The sequence below is a fragment of the Monodelphis domestica genome, chromosome 6 (genome assembly GCF_027887165.1).
Source record: "Monodelphis domestica isolate mMonDom1 chromosome 6, mMonDom1.pri, whole genome shotgun sequence".
NCBI lineage: Eukaryota > Metazoa > Chordata > Mammalia > Didelphimorphia > Didelphidae > Monodelphis > Monodelphis domestica.
The window spans coordinates 63,903,630-63,926,073 of NC_077232.1; the positions used below are offsets into that span (position 1 = coordinate 63,903,630).

Sequence of the window (22,444 nt, forward strand, 5' to 3'; positions counted from 1 at the left end):
AGCCATGTAAATGGAGAGGAAGGGATAAAAATCCAAAATATATTTCAGAAGGAGAAATAACAAGATTTGATGGTTATTTGTTTCAGAATAATGAAAGGATAAATCCAAATTTTTTAGCTGGGAAGAATAGTGGTACCATTCAGAGAAATGGATTGATTGGGAAAGGGTTCCAGTTCTGGATACATCATGGATATACTAAATTTGGATATGTTGAGTTTAAGGTAATATGTAGAACATCCAAATGGATATGTGCTGTAGGAAATTATAAATAGAGGACTAGTGCTCCTCTCAGACAAGACTGAAGGTGGAGATTTCAATCATCCACTTTTGATATAGTCAAAGCCATTAGACTGGGTGAGTTCTTTGAAAGAGTGATGGTGGGGGACATGATTCATGGGGATTACCCTTAGTTAGATTTCAGGAACAGGAAGAGGAGACAGCAAAGGTGTCAAGAGATATTAAGAGAGGCAGAAGGAGAACCAGGAAAGTTCAATATCCCAGAAACCAGAGGAGGTGAGAGTTTCAAGAAAGAAGGGGTAGAGATGGTTGTAAGAGGGGTTGAAGAGAATTTCATGTGACAATTTGGGAGAGAAATGAAGAGAGCAGAGTACTACTTGGGCGAAAGATCTCTTCTTCTTTCAGATGCTATCCAATGATAACTGCTCCCTTTCTGTTGTCTGCCAAAGTGATAGTGCAAGAATTAGAATTTTTAGTAATTTAGAGAGTAACAAGTTTCTGATCTATGTGCCTGAAACAGTTTTTGTTTAATGAGAGCTTGTTAACTGACTGTCTCTATCATGCCTCCCTTCCTTTTATTTCTCCTATGTGTGCATCCATGCATCCCTGGTCTTCAACACTGACAGCTAAGGGACGCCAAGGACCTTTATTTTTGTAAATTTGTTCCCTCCTTTCTTAAGTCTTAATCCCTTGCTTGTGACTCTACAATTGGTTGCTAAGGAAACTGATTGTGACGTCACAGGATGAGGACTTCAGGTGAAGAGGCAGGAGCAGGTGAGTCAGTAGGAGAAGGAGATTTTAATGTAAACAAAGGAGGAAGACTTTCCCCTCCATTCATATATATATACATATTACATATATATATGACAAATAGGCAGGACATAAGATTTTTGCAGCTTTTGTAGCATTTAAAAAAATGATGAAACAAAATTATGGTGTTTGGCATTTTGATGGCCACAGAGTATATGAACTTGATCTCTAGCTATGCAGACACTGTTGTTTGAGTCCTGTTATTCCATGTTGGATTGCTATTTAGATACAGAGATTGCATCATCCTTCATACGTATAAACAGGGAATCCCCAGGGCTTTGCCAGCTCCTCATTTCTCCACCTACAGTGTTGTTATGATGAGCTATATTTAAACGAGCTGCCTGAAACCTTCAGGTTCCAGCAACAGATGAATATTGTCATTTTTAGGTAACATGGAGGGTGAGGGCTTACTGGAGCAGGTCCTGCAGTACTGATGGAGGAAGCAGCCTTGTGAGCTAAGCAGAGAGCTATAAGCAGAGTTCCCTAAAGTTAAAAGTCTTGTTTTGTTTTGTTTTGTTTTCCACTTGAGCATCCATCACGAGTTACCCTAAGGATTTAGAAAGGAGATACAGCTGGAAAGAGATATGTCTCTTTAAGACTGTCTCTCTTGCCGATCAGTTTGGGAATATTGTTGTTGCTGTGCTTTCAAGATAAACTCATCCAGGATGACTCACCAGAGGCCTTCCTTACAGGAGTATCTCAGGTGAGAGTGGGAGAAAGAAGGGACTGACTCCCCATCATCAGCCTCCCCTCCTCCTCCAGTTAGGAATGTTCCCTGCTAGAAGAAGGGCTGTTCTCTGTGGAGAGGTATAGCTGTGCATCTACTCATTCCTGGCAGTGCTGCCGACAATTAATGTACACAGAAAAGGCTGTTTCCAGGGAGTGGGCTGTATGTGCCCTTTTGCTTAGTTACAACCCATCCCCTTGGCTGTCAGTCAGTCTTGCTTGTCCCTTTCCTTGGCACTCCATCCAGGTGGGCTGCTTTAGCAACAGAGCCCCAGGGGACCAACCTCAGGTAAGCAAAGGAAGATGCTTTGGGGGAATTCTGTTAAATTATGGACCAGGAGCATCCTGCTTCTCTTTTAGTCTGAGTGTTTCTGTTCTGTTGGTGTGACTTGGGTCACCCTGTGGGGTGCATTATCTTGTTGGCTGCTTGGGTGACCCAGAGACCTCGTCTGTTTACACTGAGGATGTCTAGCAGGTCTGTGGAACAGGCATCTCAGTCTTGAGACTGTTTTATAATCACTGGAAAGAGAAACCAGGATAGTTTCTGTGATGCAGTAGAGCTGCTTTTGCTTTTCAGGGATGTGATCATCAATCGGTAGTTTATATATTAAATGTTTCTGTCCTCCTGTTTCTGTGATCCATGTTGCTGGGGATATTAGATAGCAGGACTTTAATGAAACCTTTGGGACTAAGAGAAAACCTATCAAATACTGCACCCAGAGTTGTAGTTTTCATGAGTACTTTAGCAAATAGGGATGATTTGTTGTTTCTCCTTTATGCATGAAAAACTGAGGTACAGGCAGATAAGGTGACTTATACATGATCACAGAGGGAGGGGACCTCCTCAGAGTCAAGTTCAGTGGTCTTTGGGGGGGTAATCTTCATTTCTAGATGAATTTGAGCAAGTCATTTTTATTTCTCTGGACATGAATTTCCTACATACAAAATGGGGGAAAATAATACTTAAACTGCTCGCCTCACCTTTACCATCCTCAGTGTTGGAAATGATCACAGGCTACCTAGTATAATTTTCTCATTTTATAAATGAAGAAATAGGTGTGAAAAGATGAAGTGCCTTTGACCCATGGTCACGTAAATGCTCAGGAAGTTACCAGAGGTGGGATTCAATTCTAGGAGATACTTTTTTTTTTTTTATGGCATCTTATCATTTGTGTTCTCTGACTCTTTATTTAGATGAGATTAAGCTTCTCCATCTCAGTATTTTGTCACCATAATCCTACCTGGAGTACGAGTTCCAAGCTACATCAGAGCTACAAGCCAGCTTCACTTTCTTTCATATGGATACTATGGCCAAGATGGCAGCAGTGGCGGCAGTAAACTTGGACTGAGCCAGCCCTCTTTAAGTTCTCTTTCCTCATGGTTAACCAGCAATGTTAGCAGTAGCCAAGTGAGAGGAAATCTCAAACTCTGCCTCCCTCTTTCTGAAATAGAAATTCTCATGTTTCTGTTGGGGCTCTGAACTCTTCATGAGAAGGCTCTTATGTTAATCACAGGGATTTGTATAATGGCTACTCAGTGAATCTTGATACAGAAAAGGACCCACAAGAGTTTTCTAAGCCATTCTTCCTTGTCTGCTATTAGTATTATTATTAAAAACAAAACAAAACAAAACACCTTACCTTCCGTCTTAGAATCAATACTCTGTATTGGTTCCAAGGCAGAAGAGTGGTTAAAGGCTAGGCAGTGGGGGTTAAGTGACTTGCCCAGGGTCACACAGCTGGGAAGTATCTGAGGCCAGATTTGAACCTGGGACCTCCTGTCTCTAGGCCTGGCTCTCAATCCACTGAGCTACCCAGCTGCCCCCTTTGTCTGCTATTATTTTAAGGTTTTTTTTTGTTGTTGGTGGTGGTGTTATTTGGCTTTAAGGGAGAAAGGTAATAACATTCCACTTCTAAAATCTCCCTGAAAAGCCACTAATGGAAAATTTGTCTGCTTATAAATTCAATATACAAATGAAAACCAATATAAGCAAGTATAAAATCCAGATTGTGTAAACCAGTGCTCTTAAATATAGCACACCCCAGCTTGGATAGAATCAGAGGTGTCTTCAGGCAGGTCTATCTCAGTCAACTATAGCAGATGAGAGACTATCTTGTGTTAGAGTACTCCCAAGAAGAGATCTATAGAATCAATAGACCTATAGAAACTAATTTCAGCCTCACATTTGAGAAGTGAATGTCAAGAATCCATAAATTTTTCTTTGGGGGGGGGGGGGAAATCCCTCTTGATGTGGAAGCATCTTTCATTCTGTTTTGCCCTTATAGAAAGCAGAACTGTTGGTCACCATTCTGAGAGGTGACAAGAGCAGTAGTAGATGACTGCTATTATGTTGCTTCTCTCACTTCTTTTCTCCATCCGTTTCTACTAAACTATAATCACACGGATAGCCTTCTTCTGAAACTTTAAGTTGCGCCACACCCCTCTTTAGCTGTAGTGTGCAGAGCTGGTCATAACGCTCTCATTAGGATCTGACCATTGATTAAATTCAATGAGTATTAATGATTAAATTCAAAGAGTAAAATTCATGGCTTTTTCCAACCTCTTTTGAGAAGTGTATCCATTTGAGAAGGGTTCCATAGCAAGAGCACCAATTTCGTTGAAATTGTTTTGCTAGATATTCAAGACCTTCCATAATCTAGCACCTCTTTACTTTTAAAAAATTATCTTCATTCATTAAAATATTTATCTCTCTAGTTTTTACAATGACTATGTTTTCCAGTGTATTCTTCTCATACCTTTCCCAGAGAGTTTATTCATTATTAAAAAAAACATTTAAAAAGAAGGAAAAAAGAATTGACCTCTGCAAAGAAGAGGAGATGCCTTCTTATAACTTTGTTTTTTAGGGCCAAGTGTAGTAATTTGATTTGTAGCATTCCAATTCCAGGTTCCAATTGTGCTTTATATTTCTATTGAAGTAATTACATACATTGCTTGGCTAGTTCTATTTATTTTATTTTATGTCAGTTCAGTAAGTCTTCTCATGCTTTTCTGTAGTTATCATATTCATCATTTTTATAATCTTTCGTTTCTGTACCCAAACTTGTTGCACCATTACTTAATCAAGGGAAAGGAAAGCTAGGTGGCCCAGTGGATTGAGTGCTAGTTCTGGAGCCAGGAAGACTCATTTCTGTGAATTCAAATCTAGTCTCAGACACTTGCGAGGTGTGTGACCCAAATAAGTCACTTAACCCTATTTGCCTCAATTTCTCATCTCTAAAATGAGCCAGAGAAGGAAATGGCCAACCATCTTTGCCAAGAAAACCCCAAATGAGGTCGTGAAGAGGCAGATATGACTGAAATGACTGAATCATCAACACCACATTCAAATGGGCATCTCTTTTTTTCTCCAGTTCTTTGTTATTACAAAAAGAAAAAACAAAAAAAACTGCTCCCTTTAAGATTTTGATGCATAGCACTTTTCTTGTCATTGACCTTGAGGTCAACACCTAGCAGTGGAATGTCTGGGTCAAAGACTATGGACATTTTGGTCATTTTCTTTGAATAATTCCAAATTGCTTTCCAGAACAGTTGGATTATTTCACAGCTCCATGAAGAATGCATTAGTATGCTCAGCTTTCCATGATTTAGACTATTTTGCTTTTTGTCATAAGATCATAGCTCATCTTATTCTCTTTCATTTCCTGTGCACTTCAACCAAATTAGATATTTTGTCTTTCAGTTTCTTTTATTGTATTCTTTGTCTTTTCTCTCACTATTTCCTGTGTTTAGAATATCTTCCAAATGCCTTATCATCTGTTGAATTACTACCCATCCTTTGAAGTCTAATTGAAGTCCCATTTCACCCATGAAACCTTTCATAATTCTCCAGTCCCCAGTCTGAAATGATCTTTCCCTTCAACTTCACATAGTATTCATATAGCCCTCATTCAGTGTTATATACATGGCAATTTGTATTTGTGCTGTATCCTATTTAGTAATGATAGTAATATTATCAATGAGGGAATAGATTGTGTCCTACTTAAATTTAGTTCCTTTCCCAGCACTCAATACATTTTTCCATAAAATATAAAGTTAATAAATATGTGTTGAATGAATGAATAACTGAGAGAATAAAGACAGTAGAAGTTTTAGAGTGAGGAGAAATATGATCAAGGGTAAACCTTGCAAGCAGCATAGGAATTATGGGTATTTTTATATTCTACTATATCAGATGTCATTTTCATTCATTAGATGTCATTCTAACACTTTAATTTCCATTCTATAGTAACACATGATGTGTTATATATGTGCATATATTTACATATAGTTGTCTCATATCTTTCATAACCTCACCCTTAATTATACACACATCATTCTTTTAAAAATTAAACTAATCATGCATATGGATATTTACTCACTCAGGACAGTTGCTAGGAATATTTTTACCTTGGAATTTAAGGGGCAGAGTAATTGCTATATGTTGCTTAGTTGTGAGGCAGATAGTCAAGGATGGGAGTGGTATTAGAGAACAGTACAACCACAGTGCAATTGGGCCAGAAAAGGGGGCAGTCTGATCCCTCTGTGTTGGAGGAACACTATATTGATGAGACCCTGGTAGGGAATAGCTAGGCTCACTGGTTCACTGGTACAGAACCAGAGGGGAGATGAAGCCAGTTGTGGGGAGTATAGAAGGAAGTGCAAACTCCTAGATGTTTGGGCATTGCCTGATTTTTCCAATGCTGGTTATGGCTTTGCCCACATTTGCCAGCAGTCATCTAAACATAAGTACAGACATACAGCTTGATATTACTCTCAGGATCTCAGAACCTCAAGTCTATAGAATCTATGAAAATTACATTAGGACAAGACCTTCTTCCTTGTATTTTGAAGCTCTCTTCTGTGTCTCATCCAACTTTTCCCTAAAAGGAGGCCACCCTTGGAATCTAAAACATGGAACCCTCAAGACTAGAGATCTCATATAGTTACTAGCTCAGCATTTTCCCTGAATAGGAACCCTTGATGATTTTGTTCTGCTTACAGGCTAGAGACAATTCAGAAGTAGGTGACCAGGATGGTGAGAGGAATCAATACTCTGCCATATGAAGATCAAAGATTCTCTTCAAGTTCCTAGTCTCTCAGTTGCCACATGGATGAGGGATTCAACATCTCTTTGGCCCCACATGGGAATGCTTAGCACATTGGTTAGAAGTTATAGAGAGTTAGATTTTGGATCACAGTAAGGGAAAACTTTCTAATAATCAACTTTCCAGAAATAGAATGGGTTAGTTCTTCTATTACCATTGGTCTTCAAGCAGAGACTAGATGACCACTTATTGGGGATATTGAAGAGGGAATTCCTGCTCAAGGAGAAATTGGTATGGATTGGTAACAATAGCTCTTCCAATAAACTCTGAAAGGCTATAATTTATTTATTTATTTATTATTTTTTAAACCCTTACCTTCCATCTTGGAGTCAATACTGTGTATTGGCTCTAAGGCAGAAGAGTGGTAAGGGCTAGGCAATGGGAGTCAAGTGACTTGCCCAAGGCCACACAGCTGGGAAGTATCTGAGGCCAGATTTGAACCTAGGACCTCCCATCTATAGGCCTGGCTCTCAATCCACTGAGCTACCCAGCTGCCCAGCTGCCCCCTGAAAAGCTATGATTTAGAGAGATCTCAACTCAGGATTTGAATTCACAGTCTTCAGCTTTTGAAGAATTTTAGTTCACACAAGATCTGGGTAACCAGATCCCTAAAAATATGGCACTCTCCTTTAGGGCCTATAGTCCCAATACTCTGAGGACACAAATGGATATCTCACTTAGCCCAGTTAAAATATATAGCTATGTAACAATATTACACTGATTTCATTTTTAGAAGAAAAATATGCCCTGTGTGCAAAATAAAAGCAAAAGAAAGACACATCCAGGGATTGGGGAAAACATGAGAGGAAAGGAAAAAATTTCTTGCAAATAAGAAGCAAATCTCATATCACTCAATGCCTTTGTCATTGAAGCTGCTCTGTGCAACATTTTGACTGACCCTGCTCTGGCCAGACATTCCTCATGAGGAAGGACAAAGTTAGCAAGGGTAACAGAATTCCAAGGATAATCTTCAAAGCTCATTTTAGCTATTGGTTTTAACTTTCTCTTCAGATATTTTGGCTGAATTTCTGCTGAGAGTCATAAAATAAAAATCGAAGGATTTGAATAAACCTCCCAAAGGTGTCTTCTCTGTATCATGAATCTTTGCTCTCATATTGGGTCTATCTAAAGGGTTAGAAATAACCATCCATCTGCTGCATGAACACTTCTAGGGTGGATGAACTCACTACCCCAGGAAGATGCCCATTTTATTTTTGAAATGGCTCCTATTGTTAGAACATTCTTATATGGAACAGAGTTTGTTTGATTTGAGGTCCACTTCATTTCTCAAGGCCGTATGATCTGATGGAGGTGCCAGTAAATGGCAGAGTAGCTTAAAAGGCAGAGAGAGGAGAACAGAGGGGAAAGCAAAGGATGGGGACAGTCCACAGAGTAGGTGATCAAGAATTGTCCATACTTCAATTACATACTTTTTCTATCAAATGTGCTCTAAAAAGGTTAAATAAAAATGATAATAAAGCAACTATTATGGGGCTTCTGCAGTCACAGTGGGATCTTGTGACTTTATTCTTCTTTTTCCTTGCAATGAAATCTGGAACAGGACATTTTTTTAGTCTCCTAGTCTGTAGTATCCTGCTGCCAGGTTATCAGGTTAGGCCCATGTAAACTTTGAAACAGTGGAAATTTGGTGTGCTTTTGCTCAAATTGATGATGAAACAAGTTCTGAATGAAAAGAATTCCCTACCCTATTCTTCCTTCTTTCCTTAGAGCTTCCTTCCTCATCTCAAAGGAGCTCAGCTTTGGACCTAGGAGCTTATCAGGGTTAGGTTGGAGGAAACTGGCCTCAGGTGTTTGCTGTGAAACAAGGAAAATTGCCCCAGGAGGGTCAAAGCTAGCTTTATCGCTCCAAGATGACCTGATTCAGCCACTGGTTGTGTGGTTGTGAAGGTCTGGGTCCCTCCTAGGTGCTTTGGTAACAAATGAAAAGTCCAAATACAGGGGAGACAGGACCACTGACACCCAGAATTGTTGAGTGCAGAGAATAGAATGTCATCCTGAGTCAGGCCATACCAAGCCTAGGGTGCCTTAGCTCTGCTTTATGGTAGGTGGTTTATTCTTACTTTGTGACCTGTCTTTTTTTTTTTAACCCTTACATTTTGTCTTAGAAATTGATACTAAGTATTGGATCCAAAGCAGAAGAGTGATAAAAGTTAGGCAATTGGGGTTATTAAATGACTTGCCCAGGGTCACCCAGCTAGGAAATGTCTGAGGCTGGATCTGAACTCAAATCTTCCCAACTCCATGCCCAATGCTCTTTCTACTGCTTCACTTAGCTGCCCTTAGGCATAGGCATGCACAGAGGCAAGATCTTCCCTTTAGGAAACAATCTAGTTGTAAAGGAAAAGAATAGGAAGGTAAAAAGATAATTTGTAGTACACAGGACTTTGTGTATAATGACTCTTTTACTTTCTATATATTTTCTCTAGAAGATCTACTCACTGAATTTATTGCCAGGCCCAGAATTTTGCTTTTGCTTTTGCTTTAATTGCCCAGGTGAATAATTAGATGATTGACAGAATGGGAAGGAAGGCTGTACATATTAAAAGGATCTGGGGGTTCAAAAGAATTATCAGGGTGTCTGTCTGACATGGCATCCAGCAAAGCTAAGGTGACTATAGGCTATCCTGAATAACAGCAGTGATGCTCCCAGTGTGCTCAGCTGGGGTCAGATTGTATCTGGGAATATTGGGTTTAGTTCTGGGTGCTACATTTTAGGAAAGGTGTTGATAAGATGGAACAAGTTCAGAAGAGGACAACCAGGAGAATGAGGGCACTGGATACTCTGCTATAGAAAATCTGACTGAAGGAACCAAGATTGGAGAAAAGAAGACTTGGCTGTATTCAACTAGTTGAGTGAATATTATGGAAGACATAGAATATCAGAGTCTAATATGGTGCTGCCTGTCTAGGAATTCCCTCCACAGTGTCCTGATGAGTGGTCTTCCCTCAGATAGTTCATCATGGAGATGGGTATAGGAACTGGATCAATGATGCCATCCATGTTAGGTAAAACCTCTGAAAGGAAACTCTCTCTACTGATTTAGATCAGCACCTTTCCTGCAATGTATAGTCTTAGTTTAGGTGGTTGTGAGAAGTTAGGTCCTGTGACAAAGGTCACACAGCCATATCTGGTATGAGATTAAATGAAATCCAATAGCTTGATGAGTGACGAGGAACACTATTCTTCCCAAGACAGTTCAATCCAGTTTTGGATGACTGTCTGTTAGGAACTCTCTCCCTTCTGCCAAGCTGAAATTTTCCTTTCTCTTACTGCTTGTTCCCTCTCTCCTTTGCACCTAGCCTTGCCCTTTGGGAACAAGCTAAACAAATATAATCATTTTTTCATGATAGCTCCTCAAAAATCTGAATACAGCAATCAGGCTCCCTACTAAGTTTGCTCTTTTCCAGACTGTATATTCTCAGTTCCTTCAATCAAGTTCCTTCTATGGCATGATCTCTGCTTCTCTCACCAGCTTAGTGATCTTTCTCTGGGCCTACTAGAGTTTGCCAGTGCCCTTCCTTAACGAACCTTTTGATCACAAATTCTTCATAACCACCAGGGCACTGTGCCTCCTGTGCTAATACCTACAGCATTTGGAACTCACTTTTTTTTTCTAAGCTTCTTTACATATACCATTTCTCTTGATCACCACAACAACTCTATAGAGTCAACAGAGTAGTAATTAATGAACACATTTCTCAATTGCCACATGTGATGTGCAGAGTAATTCTTTTACTTGTGATGGAGCCATAACCCCAAATTCTAACTCCTAATCTAGCATCCTCTCCACTGCTCTGTACCATATTGCCCTGATATGACCTCTGAATTTGTGTTGTTGTCAATATAACAACAGCATGCTACATAAAAGTAGAGGATAGAGATCCTTTCCTTTTCCTAAAGATTTTGGGTCCTTTGCCTTCTAGTCACCTAAGCACTATCAAGATATCCCTCCCTCTTCATGACACCTAAGACATCCTAGAATTCAAGGCATGCTTGCACACAAGACCATAGTCCCAGTTGGGTTAGGGAAATGAGATAGAAGGGAGAAGAGAGATGTGCACTCTTACCCATAAGTCATGAAGAGTTGGACATTATTGACAACCACAAAGTTTGCAAAGTACTTTGCATTTATTATTACATTTAATTTTAATAATAGCACTGTGTAGTATCTTTTCCAGGTAATCTCTCCATTTTGTAGATGAATAAACTAAAGTTTAGAGACATCAAACATCACTTGCCAGTGCACACAGCTAGTAGGTACTAAGGCAGAATTGCAGCTCAGATTTATCTTGACTCATTGTCTAGGTCTCTTTCCACTAAAATATGCTGCATCTCTGGATTGGAAGTATTATAATTGTTTTGCTTGACTCCAAAGGGCAGAAGTAGGAACAAGAGCCTGAAAGTTTTGGGGGTAGATAGGATCTGCAAATGGAAAAACTGTCCAACAATTAGAATGGTCCAAAAGTGGAATGAGCTCTCTTTGAGGAGCTAGAGCATTCCCCTTCACTTGGGGCCTACTAGGTAATATGGGACAGTTATTTTTCAGGAACATTGCAAGGGAGATTCATATCTAGTTATGGCCTAAATTTGACCTCTGAGGTTCCTTTCAGCTCTGTGATTCCATGATTCTTTGAATAGTGTGAAGTTATGCTAAATTATATTTGGGATGGACAGACTGAGGGCAACATCAGTGTCCTGAGGGTATTAAAAGAGTCAGAGGAAGGCCTCCAGCACACCTGGGTTGCTTCTCTATAGAGACAGATTTATGAAAAGACATGGACAAGAATATTGCGGAGTGTAATAAGGGATGGACGAGTTTTGATCTGCCATTGGTGGTAGCAAGGTTCATACTAAGGAGACAACAGAGCCATTGAAATGAGGATGTTTGTGGTACATCCCTTACCTTTCAAAGTGGTGGCTTGGAAGACCATTTTGACCTCTCATGAAATGCCCTTTGGTGCTAATGTCAAACTTTTTTTTGGAAAAGACATTGGTTGGACTCAGTATGACATTTCTTATCTCAGTGGTCAGCCAAATTTTCACCTCCAACTATAGTTTAGTCTTTTTTTGTTTTGTTTGTTTTCTTTTTGACTACCACATATTTATATTTTAGAAACCCATGAAACAAATATTATTCTTCTCTGGTCTGTCTCTTACCACTGTAACTCAATTGGATGAGGAATCAGTGGGTCTTTTAGGAGGTGTAAGTCCTGAAAAACCCCATAGTATGAATCAACAGTGTGATGTGGTTGCCAAGAAAGCGAGTATAGTCTTAGGCTTCATTTAGACATGTTGTCCAGGAATAGGAAGATAAAGTCCTTCTCTATGCTGCCTTGATCAGGATCATCTAGAGTACTGTGATCACTTATGGGTTCCACAATATAGGAAGAATTTTTTTTTTAAACCCTTACCTTCCATCTTGGAATAAATACTGTGTATTGGTTCCAAGGCAGAAGAGTGGTAAGGGCTAGGCAATGGGGGTCAAGGGAACTTGCCCAGGGTCACAAAGCTGGGAAGTGTCTAAGGCCAGGTTTGAACCCACTGAGCTACCCAGCTGCCCCCTTAGGAAGAATCTTGATTGGCTGGAGAGTATCTAGAGAGGTGTGACCAGTATGTGAAGGGCTTATGGTGAACTTCATGCCATATGAGTATTGGATGTAACTGGGGAAGAGAAGAGCTTAGGGAGAAGATGCTAGCTAACATTTAGGGCTTAATATTTGAAAAGATATCACCTTTTAGAGGGATTGTTGTAACATCTATTTGCCTCCAATGGGCAGAACTAAGGACCAATGTGTGGAAATTGCAAAGAGGTAAATGTGGACTTGATATAAAGATGACTTTCTACCAATGAGGACTATCCAGAAGTGCAATGGAGCTAACATGGGGAATAGTGGATTTATCTTTACTAGAGGGTTTTAATTAAAAGCTGGATGACAGGATGCTCTAGCAGTGTTTCTTTTTCAATGAAAGGTTTTACTTGATGGCTTCTGAGGTCCTGTCCAACCCTCAAATTGTCTGATTCTTTGTGAAATAGCACAGCCTTGGGGAGAATATTATTTTTTAAAAACTTCACAATTAAGTACTTCAGCTAGAACCCATTTTGGTGATAGAAGACTGTTATCATGACAATAAATGTTTGCAGATTGAATTTGTTTAATTTAATGATGAATCCATTTCAACTAATTCTGAACATGATCAAGACATGCTTTTGAAACAAAAGCTGATAAAGACGGTACCTTGTGGGAGTAACTTCATACATGTTATCTTCCCAAGGGAAACCAGTGAATGAGTCAGGGCGTGGGCTGCCAGGGAGGGTGACAGTAGAGGTTGTCACAAACTCATTCTCTGCCAATCTCTGTTCGTTTTAAGATAGTGTCTTGAAAGCTTCCAGTGTCCTTCTGGAAAGATATGTGCAACTGAGCATCAAGACAGTTAGCAGGGGTATCTTTAAAACAGTGGCACCTCAGAGAACTTTCTGAAATGCACTGGACTTAGAGGAATAATGGAGAACTAGGTATTCTATTAGTTTTGCACTGTACTTTCTCTCCCAAACAATATTTAGCTGAGAAAAAAAAAACCTATCACTGTCCTTTACTAATGTAAAAATTCACTTTTTGATTGAGAAAAATAATTGATTTTAATCTTAGAAAGAGCTGAAAAATTAGAAAAAAATGTGTAAAATATTCAGTTGATGGGGGAAAAGACCGATTCTCCCTCTAGAGTTCAGCCAAAGATGAATTCTGTCCTCCTGACAATTTCCTTATTGTGTGCCTGAGATTTTGCCTGGTATCGATCATAGAAGTGTTATTCTCACATCCAGGAAAAGCTTTTGTCACATCACTGTCTCTCAAGTCAGTGTCAGATTCTGTGGCAACAGTTAACATTTTACAGATGAGGGAAGAGGAGAGGAAGAGAAGAAGGCAGAGGAAGCTTTCTGCAAATCACTTCTCCAGGTGTGACATTAGTGCCAGAGGCAAAAATAGAACCCAAGCTCTCTAACTCTCAACCCCATGCCTTCCTTTTAATCAGGTTCTCCTACAGGCTCTGCTGTTTAGGACCCCACACTCCTAAACCACTTCTAGGAAAGAGTACACAAATTGTAAAAAGATAATTCTTCCCTATGCTCCTCCCTTGCCCTAGCAGACTTACTCCCAACTACTCCCAACTTCGAAATGCTTAGCCCAAAGGTGGTAGAAGTGCTGGGAAGGAGGCACAATTGAAGAAGCACAATGCTGATTGTTAAATTCTAGGATCTCAGGGGTGGATGGGACTTTAGAAATCATCTAGTGCAATTCTTTGCCTTTATAGGAGACATCAAAATCCAGAGGAGGGATCTGTTATCTCTATGGTTACTTGGTGGTAGTCCCAATATGATTAGAACTCAGGTCTCCTGTCTTCTAGTCTGCTCTTTATTAAGTGTGGCAAAGATTGTATAAGAGGCTCTTTTGATACTGTTCAATCTGAGTGAGTGGGAAAACAGTGATGATGTCTTTAAAGATATATGGCTTTGTCAAAAAGATGATGTCAAAAGATTTGAGAAAGGAGTACAGTTTTAAATGTTGTCTGAGTACCCTAAAGTTTGCAGAGTATTTTTATCTCACTTTATACTCAGAACAACCTTGTGAAGCAGCTATCTCCATTTGATGGAAAAAAGAAACTGAGAACCAAGGGATAAAATAGCTGTCCAGTATTACACAGTCAGTAATTGAGGCAGGATTCAGCTACAGGCCTGCTTAAGTCCAAATCCAGATCTCCATCCACCATGGCAACGTTTCATCAAACTGAGATGACTGGTGGTATGACCTCCAACTAGAAACATCTAGTATCTGGAGAAGGAGCTTTGAAATGAGTTCAGAGATGTAGATGAATATTTGCATGGTTAAATAGACACATTTTAAAAATAGCCCCAGTTGATCATTTTCTAAGTCCAAATATTGCTGACTTTGCTTTTGGGATGGGATTCCAGCTTGAAACTTTCCAAGCTTTTGAGGAGAACTAATTAGAATCACAGCTGTACTCTTCCCCAATGAAAACACCAGAGCACCAATCAAGTGATCTTTGTCTCTCCATGTCCAGCAGAGAGATGCTGGTCTGCCAGTGAGGGTGCTTTGACTTGGCTTTGTGGTGTGTCTGACACTTTAATGCGCTCATTGCTTTCCAGAGGTTGTGATTTCAGATTCCATTCAGGATGTTCTTCTTGGGTAGTGTGAGATATGATCTCAGATGATTAAATTGATTAAGAAGAAAAAAGATGAAAAGAGAAGAAAAAAGAAGAAAAGATGAAAAAGAAGAAAAATATCTTAGGGTTAATGAAAAAAAAAAGCCTTTTCCCCCATTTCAACAGCACACACCCAGTGGCCATAGTGACCATGTAGGCTTGGATGATTGGAGCTATCCATCACAAGGTCCTTGGGACTGGTCCAGTTGTCTCATTTTACAGGTGGAGAAATTACTTGCCTGGTTAGAGAGCTAATAAGTAGCAGCCTTAAGAGATCACCAGACTTTCTCCAGTGCTTTTCCCACTGTACTCCTCTCTCTCAGCTTCTGCTTTTACCAGTAGTCCACCTGTTCAGGACTTGTACTCTCTTGAGTAAGTTCCATAAAATCAAATTATGAATGACCCTTCCTTCTGCTTACGAGCCTCTCTCCTTGCCTCCCACACTGATTAGTATCATTCTGGATGTAACAGGTGTTCTCCACTATAGTAGTAGTTACTACTGAAATCAATCTGCAAGTATTAAGTATCTATTATGTATCAGATACTGTGCTAGGCTGGGTCAACAAGTATGAATACAAAGAATGAAATACTCCTTCCTTGTGGGGAGCTTACATTCTTTTTTTTTTTTAAGAAAAACTTTTTTGATAGCTTTTGTTTTAACATTGCCTGTTTCCCCCCTGTATCAATAATCCTCCCCTTCTCAGAGACACATCCCTGGTAACAAAGATTTTTTTAAAAGAAAAAGAAAAGGAGGAAGGAGGAAAAAAATCAGCAAAAGCTATCAAAAGATCAAAAAAATATGAAGTGATAGGCAGTGTTATACCTCAGGACCTATTACCTCTGTAAAGGAATTTGAGGAGAGTATTCTTTCATAATTCTTCTCTAGGGGTAAGCTTTTTTTTGTGATTTTGCAATTATTTTAAAATTATTTTTGATTACTTTGTGGTTATTTTTTTTCATTTACATTGCTGTAGTCATTGCACATATCATTGTCTTGGCTCTCCTCACTTCACTTTGCATAAGTTCAATCAGTTAATAAGCATTTATTAAGTGTTTACCTCATGTCAGGCACTGTGCTAAGGGCTAGGAGGATAAAAAAAGAAGCTAAACCATGGCCCCTGCCCTCAAGAAACATTCTAATGTGGGAGACAATATACAAACAGCTATGGAAATATAAATGTAAATGGGAAGTTATCTTAGAGGAAAGGCACTAGTAATGGGACTTGGAGATGGGGTGACAGTGTAAAGGCATCCCCCACCCCCAATTGGCTTGATCTGAGTCCAGAAAGAAGCCAGGAAAGGGAAGTGAGGAGGGAGAGTATTCTAGTATGGAGGCCAGCCAATGAAAAGGCATAGAGTCAGGATGTTGAGTGTCATTTTAAGAAACAGAGGATAGAGTACATGGATTAAAGAATACATGGAGGGGAATTAAGTGTAAGAAGACAGGAAAGGTAGGAATTAGGAGACAGGTTATGAAGGACTTTAAAAGCCAGAAGGAAGATTTTCTATTTGATCCAAAAGAGAATAAGGAAGTCATTAGAGTAGGGGGTGGGGAGGGTGACATGATCAAATCTGCCCCCTGGGAAGATCTCTGGCAGCTGAGTGTAGGATGGACTAGGGTGGGGAGGGATTTGAATCAGGGAGACCAACCAGCAGACTATTGCAATAATCTTGGATTATTGCAATCATTGCAATAATGTGAAATGATGAGAACCTCTAATATTGTCTTGGCTGTGTGAGTGAAGAGAAGAGGACATATATGAGAGATGTGCAGGCAGAAATAAGACGGCAATAGATTGGACATGTGGAGGACTGAAGACACAGACTTTGCAAACCCAGGTGATTGGTGGTACCCCTGACGATGATGGGGATGTTAGGAAGAGAGGAGGGTTTGGGAAGAAAAATAAATGAGTTTAGCTTGGATGCTGAGTTTGTAGACAGCAGGGAAGTAGCCAGTAGATAGGAAGAGAGTGAAGATTAGTAGAGATAATGCGGGGGTGGGGGGGGTAGGGGGGGAGCAATCTGCTGGAGGAGAAAGAAGGGCAGAGGATCATTTATTCATGTATTAGAGTTTGCCTTGGCAAGGAGGAAAAAGGAGAAAGAGAAGAGGAGGGAGCTTTTGGTGAATGTGTTGCTTTTTTGTTTGTTTATTTGTTTTTTGATGAAATATGAGGCAAGGTCCTCAGCTGAAGGGCGGAGGTGTTATATTTAAAATAGGTTCTTGCCATAAACTGTGGCAGTTAGAAGAGTGGGTGCCATAAACTGTAAGAGATTAAAATGGTTGAAGACTTAAATTGTAGTGATTAAAATAGTGGAAGATATAAATTGTGATAGATATAAGAGTGGGTGAGTAAATTGTGACCGCAGAAAATATGTTTTCACTACAGTGTCTTGTTTTTAAATCAAATATAAGGTGGTCGCCAGGGAAATATTCCTATTTATGAATATACCCAAGTCAACTGGGTTTTATAGAGAATTTAATTAATAATACAATGAGGAATTAACGAAAGAGAGAAAGAGTAAGAAAGGAATAAATTTGAAGGGCCTTAAGCCAACATGGCCTAGACCTGAGTCTTAAAAGAGAGATCTCAGTCAGTCCTTAATCACTCACCACAAGATCTGTCCAAGCAAGGATTCTAGTGACACCAGGCCAGCATCATCTCAGCTGCCTTCTTCACCAGCTCAATCCTCAATCTGAATGTTTCAGACTGTCTCTGAGAGAGACCCTTCAAGGCAGCCTTTCCCAGCTGACTGTGTCTCAAGAGACTTTTTCTTTTCCTTATATAGGGAACTTTTTCCTTTGTCATCTCCCCTAAGTCCTTACATCTACCAATCACAGTAGACGTTTTTCAAAGGGCAGACCATTCTTAGTTCACAAGAAAGTGTGAACTTTTGAGTAATTCACACCAGGAAAGCTCTGAGTAAGTTTCCCAGTTCTTTGTTCCTTGTAAATTCACAAGTTGCTTGACCTTTATAGGTACTTAGCACCCTTTTTGCCTTATTATAAGTATGGGTTTAAGTACTTTCATTGTTCAGAAAAGAGTTCTTTTCCCCTAAAGCAGTCTTAAGTACAGGTGGAGTAGAGGTCTTCCCATTTCTGATCTAAGTAGAGTTCTCACATTCCTGCTTTAAGTAGAGTTCACTGCCCAAATGGGGAATGGTCTTAATCCAATTTTATAAAGTGGGGTCTGGGAATTTTTAAGGTTCACAGAGGGAGGCAGTGTTACAGGAGGCGAAACAGCAAGCTACGGTAATACTTCTCATGAGCAATAGAGCAATAGGAGTAATGAGAAGTATGAGAGGCAACAGCATTGTGAGAAACAAGAGGGCATAAGGAGCAATAGAGACTAGAGCGGCAAGAGGATCCAGAGCAGTCAGAAGATCAAGAGGGAGGCTCGCACATGTTCTCCAACTTTTATTGGAGATTTTAGGGATGTGGAGTGGGAGGTGATTAGTGAATACATGACATGGCATAGGTTTTAACATTGGTTGAATTGACAATCACAAAATCAAAGAGGAGGAGATTAATCCAACATGGGACTTGGAAAGGAATGAGGTCTGACAAGACGTGAGCTAGGACACTGTGGCCAGTAATGCCCTGCTCAGGAATTCTCTTGTCCTTTGGACTGAAGATTCAGCAATACAATGGTCAATAAGTAACATGACCATGAGTCTGGTAAATGAATACATAAGATACAATATCAATACATCCAAGATGCTAATATGCCTGGTATGCTACATATCCCCCTTTTTGTTTTAAAAATTAAAACAAGAGTGTAAAATGTTAAAAAAGAAATTATAAACTAAATCAAAAACAATAAAAGTAGTAATGAGTATAACAAAAATAGCAAATCAAAAAATGAATACTAAATCAAATAGCAAAATTAAATTTAAAAAATTATGTAAGACCAATAATAAAAATAAAAATGATCTTAACTTATTAATTATCCTGAAAAAATAAGAAAAAGATGAATTTTATGTCAACTAGCAAAATCAAGAAGAGTCCCATTTTAACTCTATGCCCAAGCATGATTCCCAAGGAGAGGCAGAAGGGAACAGGAAAATGCCCTAATTAAAAAAAACAAACAAACCTATATTTGGTGAGTGTGCATATTCACAACGCACATGCCCTCTGTACCGTAGCAGATTGTGCATCATAACTTCCTGTAATCACCCTGAATTCTTCTCTTTATTCCCTTTGTGGTCAGTCTTCCTCTGAAGAGAGGAAAGTCACCAGGAGAGTGGTCTTCAGGCAACAGATGAACAGTCATCCATTGTTGGGCCAATGCTACTTTCTAAATTGGGTGATAACTGCCAAATCTTGTGCCCTTGAGTAGCAGCTCAGTAGAACTATAAGAACACTGTATTGTAGGTGATTAAAAATCAGAGGATGCCATTTCAAATGCTAACTCTTCCATTTAATACCTGTGTGGTTATGGGCAAGTTCCTTAGAATCTTTAGGCTTCAGTTACCTTTTTCATCAAATGAGGGATTTGGGCTAATTTAAGCAAGTTGCTTAACTTCTTTGGGCTTCAGATATCTCCTCTGTAAAATGAGGTGGTTGAACTTAGAGGACCTCAAGGGTCTCTTCCATTTCTAAATCTGTGATTTTCTGATCTCGTTCTATGAGGTCCCTTCTAGCTGTAAAATCTATGACTGGACTTTAGTGAAAGTGCTGACATCTAAGTTATTTAGTTCTTTGTTTTTCTTTCCTTCTGTTAATGAGGTTAAATTATTGAAAAGAGATCTAGAACTTGAAAGAAATTATAAAAAGTCACTCACTGAAGAGAAAGTAATTCATTTGTGTCAGAATGAAGGAAAAAACTGTGCTGGCATGGTCTCAGCTTCTGCACATTCTGCCAGGCACTCGTTACATGATGATATTTTTTCCTGCTAACATCAGGAGGTCGAGTCATTTTTCAGGTACTTAAAAGATAATTGTGAGGTGGGAAGATAATTTAGAATCCTAGCATTTTTTCTTCACCTCAACATCTTTCCAAAATGTACAGATGGGAAATGAAAAGAGATCACAGTTCTGGTGAAAGGCTCAGCAGGCTGGGAAATATTGATTGAAATGACATCATCTGTATATTTGTATTACCCAGGCTTTCTCTGTGTCCTATTACCATGGAGAGCTGGATATAAATGGCATTGGAGGTAATCTCTTGAAGAGAATAGTCAGAGAAGAATTTTCTTTCCCTCATCAGGTGGGTTTCTTGCTGTTCATTGTAGGCATGAAGGAGTTTCTTTCCCTAGATTTTTGGAGCCAAAGTTGTTAAATTGTTATTCTTGACCCCTGTCCTTCTCACAGTAGGCCATTGAGGGTTTGAGGTCCCTTTTAAGGTCTATTCCATGACTGTGGAAGTGGCTTTGAGATAACAGTCATCAAGAGTTTTACAAACCTTAAAGTAGTATGTAAATGCCAGCTATTCTATTATTTGTTAATGGAATAAAGGAGCAGAGTGAGGGGAAATTATTTGTAACTGCCAGGGCTAAATTCCCTTTTTTGATTTTGTGCTAAACTACAAGACCCTGTTGTCCTACAATTTTGTATAAAGCTCTAGTATTTTTTAGATGCACTGAAGTAAGTGTAGTGAGGCTGAAATACCCCTTTTATTCCAGAGAATCAAATTGGTTATTATTAATATTTATTATATCATTTACCAATGTGAATCCATATCTGATTAACTTTTGTTACTGATGCTTCCTAGAATCACCCTGAAGACAGTACTGACCCTGATATTTCTGCTAGCCTGGCCTAAAGGGCCCATGTGATTCAGCACACAAGCATGCACTTCACAAGTAGTGACAATGTTAGCCCTCAAAAAAAAATCATTTTTCTATACACACACACACACACACACACACACACACCCTTACCATCTATCTTAGTATCAACTCTAAGACAGAAGAGTGGTAAAGGCTAGGCAAACAAGGTTAAGTGACTTGCCCAGGGTAACAAAGTTAGGGAGTATCTGAAGTCACATTTGAAACCAGGACCTCCTATCTCCAGGCTTAGCTCCCTATGCACTATGCCCCCTTTTGTGTATTTTTAAAGTCAGACTCTTGGCTCAGCATTCCCAACATAGAAGTGATACTACATTTTCCCAAATTCTCCACACTCTACCTTGAACGCTTTAAGGAAAGGAATTCCTTAAGATCAATACAAGAGGGAATATGTGATGGTGATAAAGCCACTGGACTTCAGAAGCCCTGGATTCACATTCTGGTTCTGTTGCTTAGTGACCTCAAATAAGTTCCTCCCCGTTCTGTGGGTCTCTATTTCCCCTGGACTCGATTTCTATTTTCCTTTCTGGTGCTAAATCCAGCAACCTTAAGGAAAATTGGGTTCTGCTATTTTCCCACCTCTTTGTGAGGACTTTGCAGAAATCTTGAACGTTGAAGTCGCCAAGAATTTCCTTCTAATGACTGGCTTGTCACCAGTTACTGAAGGTGAATGATGCTGGCCAACCCATACCTTCTCGTAGGAAAAGGTGTTCCCCCTCAGCTTGTTGGCTGTTTCAACAGGGAATCTAGAAACCCCAAACTTGTAGCCTACTAAGATCTGATGAACCCCAAGTTTTAGGACTAGCTTGTAAGTTGGAGACTCCAAAGCTTGTACTTGTTCCCTGTTCCTTTGAGAATCCACCCTGGAGGGAATCTCAGGCTAGCAGTTTCAGACTGAAAAATGGACCCTAAGTCCATTAAGACAATCCACAAGTGTGGGGTTTCTAGATTCCACGTTGACAGCACAATAGAGGAAAGCTCAGTGTTTTTGTCTGATTGTGGCTTGGTATGATGCCTTGACTCTCTTTCTCTTTCCCTCTCACTTAGGCGTCTCCTCCAACCCCATCTGCCCATGGACCTGAGTTACCAGAGATGTAGCTGAAAATTCCTTTCTCCAGAGCTTCCCTACTGCACACTCCATAATGGCCAGGGTAAGTGAAGGGGTCCAAGGCAAAGTAGTAATAGCTGTTCTACCTAGACAGCATCTTGCGGCTCACATGGTCTTATCCTACATCATTTCATCTCACTTGGTTCTCCTAACAATTCTTTGAGGTTGGTAGGTCCAATGTTATGATTCCCATTTGGGAGATGAGCACATTGTGGTTTAGAAAGATGAAAGAGTTTGCTGAAAGCCACGCATCTAGTGAGGGACAGAGCTGAGATTCAAATCTGCATTTTCCGACCCTAAACCCTGTGCCTTGTCTATTAGAAAGTTTCTGGACCTCATTCATCATTCCTGAGGTCACTGAGATGAACCAAGGCATGACAGCCCGGTGACTAGTGAACGTATTCCCATAACTGTCCAAGGGCCCATAATTG

General features: G+C 39.7%; 1 protein-coding gene across 7 annotated transcripts in view; it reads left to right on the forward strand.

The window, feature by feature from the left end:
- The window catches only part of TRIM66 (tripartite motif containing 66), a 125,699-nt gene that overhangs the window by 25,598 nt on the left and 77,657 nt on the right, over positions 1–22,444 (forward strand). For 2 of the 7 annotated variants that reach the window (XM_056802144.1, XM_056802149.1), the window contains exons 1-2: positions 1,760–2,062; positions 21,953–22,056. In XM_056802144.1, the coding sequence (XP_056658122.1) occupies positions 22,048–22,056 (9 nt within the window). In that variant the 5' untranslated portion in view covers positions 1,760–2,062; positions 21,953–22,047. The other 5 variants (XM_056802146.1, XM_056802147.1, XM_056802143.1 and 2 more) reach the window with 5 other exon arrangements.